This window comes from Vigna unguiculata, chromosome 1 (assembly GCF_037176805.1).
Source record: "Vigna unguiculata cultivar grain cowpea cultivar isolate G323 ecotype 2 chromosome 1, ASM3717680v1, whole genome shotgun sequence".
Lineage (NCBI taxonomy): Eukaryota > Viridiplantae > Streptophyta > Magnoliopsida > Fabales > Fabaceae > Vigna > Vigna unguiculata.
The window spans coordinates 569,129-580,762 of record NC_140792.1 but is presented as its reverse complement, the minus strand read 5'-3'; the positions used below and the strand labels follow the sequence as shown (position 1 = coordinate 580,762).

Below are 11,634 nucleotides of genomic sequence, written 5' to 3'. Positions count from 1 at the left end.
ATCCTTATTAAATAAAGTGCATGCATGACATTATTGGGAGAACCTAGAACATTTGTGTTATACTTGAATATACTTGAATAAGATGTGTGGTTTAGTTCCTTTCCTAGATGTTCATTCATTTCCTTTTTCTTCCTTATTAGCAGCATAAAACTCCACACCAAAGATAAGCTACTACCATGACATTTTCTGATAAAATAAAACAATAAATCACATTAAAACTGGGATGGGACTATTCATATTTGAGAATAACTTTTTGAAGAATAATACAAATTCTGGTGATGTCATTAGAAACTATTTTCAGAAACGACTATAATGATACTGAAGCAAAGACGATAGGTAAAATAGGTAAAATCGGCATGTGTAGATCATTGAATGACTAATCAACATTTTTAAAATTACTATAATAAAAAGCAAAAGATTAAATGAATGACAAAAATTAATTACACAAAAAAACAGAGAATACGGGACAATGAATGGGAAAAACCACACCTTCTGGCTTCACCAAGCTTGATCATTGAGAAGATCTTGGTTCCTATAATTTGCCCATTTTTCAGACACCAAATCAATGAAACCACGACACAACATAGAATAGAGGAAAAGAATCACGACACAGGTGTGGAATTTTGGGGAAAGAACCACAATAGAGAAGCAGAACGAAAACTAAAAGATTTTTTGTTTTTTTTTTCAGAGCAGTGTTTGCTCTTTTAAATACACATATATGGCGCACTTCTTATATTTACCCCATTCGAAAATCAAACATTTTTTTTATAAAGGGGAGAAATTTACTGTATAGAATATTTTTTTTTATAAGTTACAAAAAATAAAGTAATAAAATTTTAAAATGTTTTACTAAAAATGGTTGTTTTTGAAATTTATCGAATAAATTGTTAAAATATTATTTCCCTTATCTCGTCTCATTAGCACAATTTTGAAAGAGGGAACACGTTCAATTTGTGATTCCAGATTTTTAAACTTTTTTATGTTTAATCATACTCTTGATCTCCATTTTGAAGTTAAAATTTTAATTTGATATTCGAATTTTTAAAATTTTCAATTTGGTTCCACTTTTGTGTTAAAAAGTCTCAAATTTATTCTTTTTGTTAAGTTTGGCTAGACGGCGTTAAATAAATACTGACATGATAATATTGACCAATCCTGAAACAGTGATAAGGCAGGAAAAACAATGATGTGAAATGGCATGGATAATTTTTGTTTTTAAAAATTAATGGGTAAGTTAAATTAGGTTTAGGGATTTGTAATTTACCTAGGAAATTTAAAAAAAAATAGATTACTGAAATTAGGTTTAGGGTTTTAAAATTAAAGAAGTTAGGAAAATTTAGGGATTGTGTGATTGGAAGGTTTTTCGAGTACGCTCCTCCATTTGATTTTCATCGTCATCACGTATTGAATTATTGAGTTATTGGATTGCACATTGATTTCAATCGGTGGATCATTCTTAGGTTAGTCGCTTTTCCTTTTTTTGTTCAATGTGTGTTTTTGTTTGGTGTTTTGTTTCTGTGTTATTTGATGACGATATTACAAACTGTGAATTTTGGAAAGCAAATATTAGTAATGTCGGTCAATAGTAATGTATTTTGCAAATTTTTCCAAAAAAAACTACATTGTACCTTTTATTTACGAATATAGCATAGTTTTTTTAAGTAAAAATTCGATTCTTGGAGAACTGAATTGTGACCTTCATTTATATTGAATCACCAGAAAACCAATCAGCATTCAGTTTCTAGAAATCGAATTCTGAGCTGATTTTTTTTTTTTCAAAATTTTAAAAGCAATTAAGGGGATGAAAAATAATTTGTTATTTGATTTGTTTAGTTTGTAGTAATTTATTATGTAGGAATATTTTTTGAAAATAATTAAATACCGAAAAATGTATATCAATATTTTGAAATAAATAAATTTTCTTATTGAAATATATAGTGAATAATTATCTTGAAAAATAGTAAGAAATAATAGATTCTAAAATTATATATTACTTAAAATTATTGACTTCTAATTTTTTTTAATTCTTAATTTTTATTCTCGTATATTTTTTTATAATTAATCAATAGTTTGATTAATGAATTTTAGTTTGATTAATTATAAAATAGGATATGAGAATAAAAATTAAGAATTGAAAAATGTATAAGTAAATATTTTTAAGTAATATATGAAAAAAAAATATGGTTTGTATTAATTTGTTTATTTGTGGTTTTTTTTTTGTATTATATTTATGAATTACAGAAAATGTAGAATTGAAATTTATAAAATACAAGTGAATAGGAAATATATTTATTGAATGAAAGTCATTATACATACCCTAATTGACATAATTAAAAATAAAATGAAATTGATTAGAATCAAAATGGATATTTAAATTTTGTATCCCATGAATCTTAATTTAATCAAGGATTCAAATGTTCTCTTATTTCATAGAGACGAGGTGGACATGTACATCTTGTTTGGATGAACAATTCAATATATTGTCAAATATCGAAACATTTCACAAACAAATTCATATGTTGAACTTTTTTCTATCGGTTGATCATTTGTACAATATCATGATCTATTTTTTATTTCAACCATATAATTGATAAGTTTGTTGTTAAAAATATACTTAAACACTTTTTTATTTCTTTAATATTTCAATTGTATTGAATATACTTGTATATATCATTTTTATTTCTTTCATATTGGAATTCTAGTGACTACTTATACATTTTTCATTTCTACTATTGTTTAATAAATCAAGTGATTATTTTTTTTTCTTCATTTTTAAAATAGTATTGTTTAAAAAATTTCGAAACAATTATTTAATACAATTTTTAATAATCTAAATCCATAACATAATTCATTTATTTTTAAAAAACTTATAAAATATTCAATATTCAATTGTTTCATCAATTAATGCATTATCAATTACTACATTAAACATTACTGAATTAACTTATTATATTTCTTACATTTTTTTCTTAAAACTCATTCTCTAATTAAATAATTCTAACTAAACAAATAAAAAAGCCAACTTTTTAAATATTTTTTTGTCCTTCCATCTAAAAAACAAAAAAAAAAATTACAAACCCAGCTCAGAATTCGGTTTTTTTTCGGGCCACCCACATTATATACGTAGTTCAAAATTCGGCTTCTTGGAGACCCAATTTTGAACTACAAAAAAAAACACTCATTATTTTATTCTATTTAAAATAAATGAAAAACAAAACAAAAATTAAAATCAGTTAAGAATTCGGTTCTTCGAAAACTGAATTCCGATTGGAAAACAGGTCAAGATTACCAAATACGTAGTTTAGAATTCGGCTCCCAAGGACCGAATTCTAAACTAAAAAAAAATTTGTGCTACTTTGGTAAATAAAAAGCACAATATGTTATTTGTGTAATTTTTTTCAAAATTTGTTCTAGATGGAAAACAATCCTAAATTCTAAGTGTATTTTTGATATTTTTTGTTTTCAATTTTTTAAATTAATAATCATAGAAGGAAAGTAATATAAATATAACGTTACTTCAAATATAGTATGTGGTTAAACTTTTTAGTATTGTTTTATTTATTTATTTCTTGGATTTTTTGATTATATAATAATTTAATGGTAGTGGACACATTGCACCCTCAATCTTGTTGTGTTTGAGTGTGTGGTTTTGTACGTATAATCGTTTCTGATGTGAAATATGTTTATAACATCTATGACTTGTTCCTTTGTTTGGAACCTCACTCCTTGGGTTAATGTACCAAGTGCATGGTCGAATGTGTCAAACTGGAATGAATAATGGTTGCATGCATGAGGATACTATTGGTGTAGATGTTGGGGAAACTCTTCGTAGGATTAGAAGTGTTGGGGTAGGTTGTATGGAAGAGATGTATGAGGATTTTATTCTTGTTGTATGAGGGGTGTCTAAGTTTTCTTCTTTATCTTCTGCGTCTCGGGTGATCATGTTATCCTCATCCTCACTTAATGGGTCTAATGACCGATGAAGGTATGCTTAATGTTTCGTTGTCTGCTAGAGGAAGAGAGGAAACAAGTTGTGTTGGCATATGCGAAAGATGGAAAAAGTTGTGAATTGGATGGACCAGTTAAGAGTTAGGTGTATGAGTATATGTCGTTTTCCCATTCCCATACATTTATGGTGTTAAGGTCAAAGTCCTGAAGTGTGGTTTGTGTTTGTGAGGGTTGTTGATGTGGGTAAGAATGAGTAAAATAATTGTTTTGAGAAGATGGAATACATGTGGTGTACGTCGTGCACATTTCTAGGGATCTCAAAGTTGGGTTGGCCTCTCTGATGTTGATGGCTCCATCCAAGTCATCATCTTTTTGAATATGAGTTGTTGTGTATATGACTTATCTTAAATTTGTGACTCATTAGTCAATAACAACACCGTAAAATACTTCCCATATAAATACCAACACTTCAAACCCAACCTATCACAATCTTTCACTGTTTAACAAACCCAGCCATTACAATCATTCTCCACACATCAACTTCTTTGAGATGTAGAACTTTGCCATCAACAACAAAGAGAACTATGATAATTCCTACCTCATTACTGAATCTAAAATGGTGTCCAGTTCCAATGTGAAAGTCCAAAACTCACTCGCATACCATATAAAATGCACATTCAACCTCCTAAAGACAAAAATGTGCACAACTTTGGAAATTTCAACCATCTCATCTAAAAACAAGTTGTACTTCCGAAGACCCACATTGAATAAACAAGGAGCCATTACATATGATGCTCTTCAAATATCAACAGATCGTGAGGTTGCAAAAATGATTATTTGTAAGTCTCATTTCCTTATTAACACAATAATTGAATTATTTGTTACCTTCACAAGTCCGACTGAAGAAATACTTTCTCTTTTAAACTGAACTCTTTCATCCTCTTCCACAAACTCAAACATTATCTCGTGTTCATGTTCAATACTTTATTACATGAGTTATCAAACAAGCAAACATCACAAACGATCCATATGATTACAGTTTATACTTCAAATCAGACACCTCAGCCACCATGTCAATCCATCACAATTGCACCTTCAATGAACTTATAAAAAAATAAGCCAAAAAATACATTGCGGGAATTGCAAAATAGTAAGTGAAATTAACTACCTCCATGTAGTGATAATAGTCAATATCAAACTTATGCTTAATATAGTTCAATCAAATCAAACAATGATGTTATACAAATGATAAACCGTTGAAAAAAAAGTATATATATATATATATATATATATATATACTCTTTTTTTTCTAATTTCATTTTCAATCATATCACTCTATTTGGTATAATTGTTTTCATTCAATAAATAAATTTTCTATTCATTTATACATTTTCAATTTCATTATTATAAATTTTCTAATTACGCAACATATATTTTATAAAATAAAAATAAACAAAAACAACTTATTTCAAATATAATTTTTTTTAAAATGAAAAAAATTAAAAAACTTCTCTACAACTTACATTAAATAATTCCTTTCCTTTTTTTTATTCTAATATATCTACTAATCTATTAATAACGAACATTTAAATATTTAAATAATCAATTCCAAAATATACATTCATCTTATAAATATATACATTAAACAATTTCAAAATATACATTTATCTTATTATTAATTTTTAATACCTGTCCATGTCTCATTTATGTAAAAATTTACATCCATATATATTTTATGTAAAATAACATAAACATAAAAAAAATACAGAAGAAAACCGGATTTTGAAATTTGATAAAAATCTTAACCGAATTTTGAAATTCGATACACTGTCCTAAATCTGCTACCCTTCAACCGAATTTCGAAATCTAGTCACTAGATTTCGAAATCCGATTTTAGTGGTAAAATGGGGAAGAAGATGAGCTTGCTTTGCTGTACTAAGAATAAATTAATGCAAAAAGTAAAATATTTTCAATTACCTTTGATATTTTCAATATAGTAAATTTCACCAATTTTCGATTCCAAGGTAATAAAAGGTTTAAATTGAATGAAGGATCCTTTGTTATAGAGCAACCACACTAAATGAACTGCTACAACATGGCACTGTAAAATTCAAAACCATTCTGCACAATTTACACCAGAACTGTCACAAAGCTACTCTTCTAAGTTTCTCTGTAGAATCATCATAACAAAATTAACTAAAACAAAGACAAATGCAATGAACAAAACGTAAACCATATGAAATTACACAAAAACACCCTATTCAGCATTTGGAGTTGAATTGTTGGATTTGTACTCCATCAGTTCAGTTCTATATCTTTCCTTATCTTTCACCCCTTTCTCTTGATAAACCTGCATCAAATTCACACACACAGAAAACAGCATCAGAAAATTTAAGAGATATCTTCTGCTACATCTTCTAACAAATTGTTTTCCATACATAAGACAAATAATTGAACTTTGGTTAGCATGAAATGCATTTTTATACTAAATAGAAACATTTTCCCTTATAGATTCCATAAGCAAATAGAAAAACAATGTTATAGATTCTCTCAAATGTTAAAATGATCTTAGTCATAGGTAGGAATGTAAAATAGCTAAGCATCTAGCCATGTATACAAAAAAGAGAAAAAAAAAAACTGTTTTTGAGACCTAACACATATCTAGATTAGGAACCATATAGGTACATTAAATGGAAATACAACAAGCAACAAAGTATGTAGCATCAATGTAAGATTGCAAAGAAATTCCAAAGTAGAAAAATAGCAGACATGTTATTAATATTCTGAATCTTAAAGCAGAAGTCAATCCATCATTTGCCTGGTTAGTAAGAGGGAAAAAACAAACACCAATGAGACCTGAGCCTAATCACATAAGGCATTGACACCACTCTCAACCCAAAACCTTAAGACAATGGATTTATGGGTTTTTATCCTTATATAGTGTTCTACTTTCTCATTTCTAGTCAATGTGAGACTTAAACTCACACTTAGAGATTCCTAACAAAAGAAAGAAAATTATCATGTCCCTGAAAAACTAATCCAGATAGATATAACTTTTCCATTTCTTTCACTCCATCTTCATTATGTATGTCACAGACTGGTATGTGAAGTTAATAGCAATCAGCAGCAAAAACAAAACTAAAGCATGAAACCATGGTCACTGCAAAAGGGAGTGCTTCTGTACCTGTCTTTCTGCTTCGGAGAGATTGTTCCACAGAAACCCAATCCTCTTACTAATTGCTCTCTCTTGCCCGTGATAAGAGGGCTTCAACATGGCATAATTCTCAGCAAAGAAAAAGTTGTAACCGCTCCGGTTTGACTTCGGCCGGAATGGATCACGCGGCGTATATTTTGCTCTCTTTCGACTCTGTGACCCGGATGTGCCTTCACCATGATTCTTTGAACTAGGATTGCCTTCAGTGTTAGATCTCCGGGACATGTTATCAGGAACATGAAACAGGACACCTTTCAGCTCCTCAGAACCCACAGTCACAGTGACTACGTATCCACCATCAAATTTCACATCAATTGTACCAGAAAACACAGCATCATATCCCTGCACTGGAGTAACTGCATGCATGAAAGCAAATTCATGTCACAATTATGCATGAAGAGTATTTTAACCACATAGATTAGATGAACATAAAGCTACAAACCAAGTATACTGAAAATTGATGAAACAAATTGTCTAAGAACAGAAGCAGGTATTTGCTATATATTATTTGCAGGACAAGAACAAATAAATGAATTTTCACAGCACGTTAGAGCATTCCATAGATAACTGCATGTAGGTGTGTTATCTTCAATTTGTTTATAATTGACAACAAAAACCAATTTCATAGTATTAGGGTTATCAGTTATGAACCCTAAACCCTAAACCCTACAAAGTAAAGTTAGCATGCTGTACGGGGACTGGTAGCACGAGTACCTAAATTTTAAGGTACAATACGTTCTCCAAACAAACCATTTGCACAAATTACTTTAGGTTAGACATAACACTCTATCCACTAAAAGAAATGTTTTTCAAAATTGATTCTTCCACACATAAATTCTATTAAAAAGTGTCTTACATTAATTTCTCAGTAATTTGGAGATTATGACTTTGTGCTATTAAGCTGTGTTTTAAAATAACAAATATATAGATTCAAATGAAGATATGAAGCATCAAAGCAGTAATCAGATATAAATGTTGACTTACCCTGAACAGGTGAATCATTCACATCAGCAACCTCCAACATAGATGTGGAGCCATTGGAAAGGCCTGGTTGGCCTCTAATCATAATATCTGGATATTTGAAAGTATTGATTGGTCAGCCTAAAACAATCACTGGAATAGATTCTGTACTCTTAGCATCAAATTTGAGCCTAATTCAACACAAAGACATGCTAAAAAAGTGAGAGTTGTCCCTAACTTATATATTCCATTTTTGTTATACTACTAAGGTGAGATCTCTAACAAAAAAGGGAAAAAGAAATTCATATTGCATACCAGGTGTTTGGGGAGGAAAGCCTTGCTTCCCAAAATAATACACTTGCTCAAAGTGATAAAGCATGGATAGATAGGATTTTCGCACCACAAATGATGCACTCGTTATGGTATCTTTGAAATTGAAGGTCATAATCACTTCCTTCCACTTACGATCAACAATCACCTACATGAATTTGAAGAAATAGCTTAGGAGGATCATTTTTAAACAGCTACATCGAAGAGATAAATGACTCCAACAAAAAATTTTAAGATCACAGAGCTGCATCACAGATAAATTGCAGTCCTAGAATCTCTACAATCAGCACGATGGGGCAAAATAAACAAAGAAAAGAAAACACATATGCTTCATGACTCAAAAGGGCTGATTTTCAAGAATTAATAGAGAATGATGTATGCATAGCATACCTTTTCAATCCCACCACGAGATGTAACTTCCACAAAAAGACGATGTAGATCAAGTGACTTTCCTCCCACAATAACAACCCTACACAAACAAAAAGGGAAAAGTAACATCAATTTTAACTCCATTACTGTTCTGCGTAATTCTCACATGCCCCATGTGCACCTATAGACAGCAGAGAACAACTGAGAACAACATGTGTACTATAAAACTGATAAGAAGGATTAAAGGAAGTATCAAACCCATTAAAACCAGACAAACTTCAAAACCAAACCTTCAAGAAAATCAATTAACCAGAACTTTCCCAATTGTCCAACCAATAGAGCAAGTCAAGGCAAGTTTCAACAAGCATGGCAAAAAGTTAACTTAACCAAGATGCAAATTTCCATGATCATTAACAAAACACGAAAGCTTTAGAACTCTAAACTCGGTAGCAAAATAAAACAGGAGAAGAAGAAGAAGCAATTTTCATTACTTCATTTTTCACTATGAGCTAAAAATAATAGCTGGGCAAGTGGGAAAACAAAAACACCAAAAGCACACAAATTTACACTCCCCATAACCCAACAAACCAACCCCACAAAGGCAAAAACAAAAATCAGTGGCAAAAACCACACTAAAAGAGGGCAATTGAAACAGGGTACTCCTTACTTAAATTTGGTGCCAAGTGATTGATGAAAAGCTTGAAGCTTTTCCCAGAAGAGGCTTTCATCACGAACAATGTCCTGGTAGCTAGCTGTTGGTGCAGGATAAGGCTTAGTGGGTGGGTGTGTAGATGATCCCTCCCAACCATTACTGTGTTGCTGTTGAAGCTGAGACTGAAACCCATTGGTGGAACCATCTGGGTTAGACTTATTTGTCACATTCATGTCTCTGTCTTTTGTCCTAAATCCTAATCTATGTATGCATTCACACCTTAGCTTTAGATTATTGCAAAATCATAGGTTATATAAACAACCTTATATACTGCATAACCATCTTCTGTGTAATGTTTGGTATTAGGGTGGTGCGTCCAACTTTTAGTATATTGTACATAAATTAATGCACTCATCGCTGAAAATAAAATAATATAAAATAATATTGATATTAATATTAATATTAATATTAATATATTTTCACAATATGTGTAAGTCTGTTCCCTTACCTAAAAAGAATCTGAACAATTGCTTAAGAAATTATGACTTTCTGGATTTATTTGCTTTTATGGTAAATAAAATTGTACATTTTCTTTCTTTATTTGGAATTTATAATTATTAAATAAATTATTTGTTGTCCATGTGGAGTATATGTCGTATGCTAATTATTAATTCTGTTCATTATGTTGAGTATTTTCTCTATTGATTTTTAAACTTTTGTTAATCGACATATATGGTTGGCATTCACTGGTATGGATTTTTTTTCTTCTAAAAATGAGATTATTTTCAGTCTAAAAAAATTGAGAAAAAAAATATTTTAATCAATATTAATTAAGGATATTTGTTAATGAATCAATTTAAATTTAATTAAGCAATAGAAATATTGTAAAAATCAGTTTTTTTTTCAAATTTAGAAGGAGTCATTCTCAAAAAAATATATTAAAATTTTAAATTATAATAAAGTATATAAATTAAAAATTATAATTATTTAGCTATTAATCTAAAAAATGTTTCATCTGCTAAACAAATTATATATTCTCTTCTTCTTCTTCTTTTTTAGGTTGGTTGTTATTCTCCTTCTCAGCACATTGACTATACATTTAAGTTCAAATTTGTTTTAGAATAAGTCTTTCTCTTACTTCAAATACTTTTTACTTTTTTTTTTATTTGTGAATACAATGGTGTTTTACAAGATCAATCATATTTTTTGTTAATTGTATTCGTTAAATAATGTAATTAAGGTTTTTTTTTTTACATCAGATACTTTTAATTGAGATATTAGAATAAACAAAACGAAGAATTATGAGTTAAGCATCTATTTAAATTATTTGTTAAGTTTTATAATCTTCAATCGAATGGTCCGTTCGGTCTTTCTGTTTGTCTCTCAATTATATGTACATGTTAAAGAAACTTCGATACTAAAGTCAATCATAGTTTGAATCGGCGAAAACAATAAATATTTTAATAAATATAGTAGAAAATTCTCAACAACCACACCTTTAACTATTAAATAAGAGAAACTAAACTATTCTTAGATTATATTAAAATTGTATAAAATAGTTTGATTTACAAATTCCAATTATTAAAATTTTTGTTTTAAGTTAAATTTAAGTGTTAATAAATGTTTTTTTGTTATATATATATATATATATATATATATATATATATATTATTTATTACATCAAGTACTTGTAATTGAGATATTATAACAGATAAAACGGTGAAATTATATTGTTTTTGTTTTGGACGTAAGGTTAAATGTTTACTTAAATAATCTGCCAAGTCTTTTTATCTTCACTCTAACCGTCCGTTCGTTCCTCCTATTCACATGTCGATCGGGTGTACACGTTAAAAGGACTCTAATGTTAAAGTCAATGATGGTTTGATCGACGAAAGTAATAAATGTTGTTATAAATTTGAGAGAAAAGTCTCAACAACCATACCTTTGAGTATATATAGTTTTCTGTATCCTTCTATTCATTTGTTGATCGGGTGCACCTGTTAAAAGGACTCTAATGCTACAGTCAATGATGGTTTAATCGACGAAAGCAAAAAATGTTATAATAAATTTGAAAGAAAAGTCTTAACAATCATACTTTTGAGTATTTATAGTTTTCTGCATGAGGTCATGATTAAGGTTGACCTAACCACGACTCAATTGC

General features: G+C 29.3%; 1 protein-coding gene across 1 annotated transcript; it reads right to left on the bottom strand.

Annotated features, from left to right (window-relative positions):
• Nucleotides 1–5,983: 5,983 nt before the first annotated feature.
• On the bottom strand, nt 5,984–9,810 carry LOC114174196 (HMG (high mobility group) box protein with ARID/BRIGHT DNA-binding domain-containing protein). The gene is made up of 6 exons (XM_028058989.2): nt 9,489–9,810; nt 8,843–8,921; nt 8,438–8,600; nt 8,147–8,233; nt 7,133–7,518; nt 5,984–6,298 (listed from the first exon to the last, which is right to left on the bottom strand). Exons 1-6 carry the CDS (start codon nt 9,704–9,706, stop codon nt 6,206–6,208), a joined length of 1,026 nt encoding a protein of 341 aa, XP_027914790.2. The 5' UTR covers nt 9,707–9,810; the 3' UTR covers nt 5,984–6,205.
• Nucleotides 9,811–11,634: the final 1,824 nt, after the last annotated feature.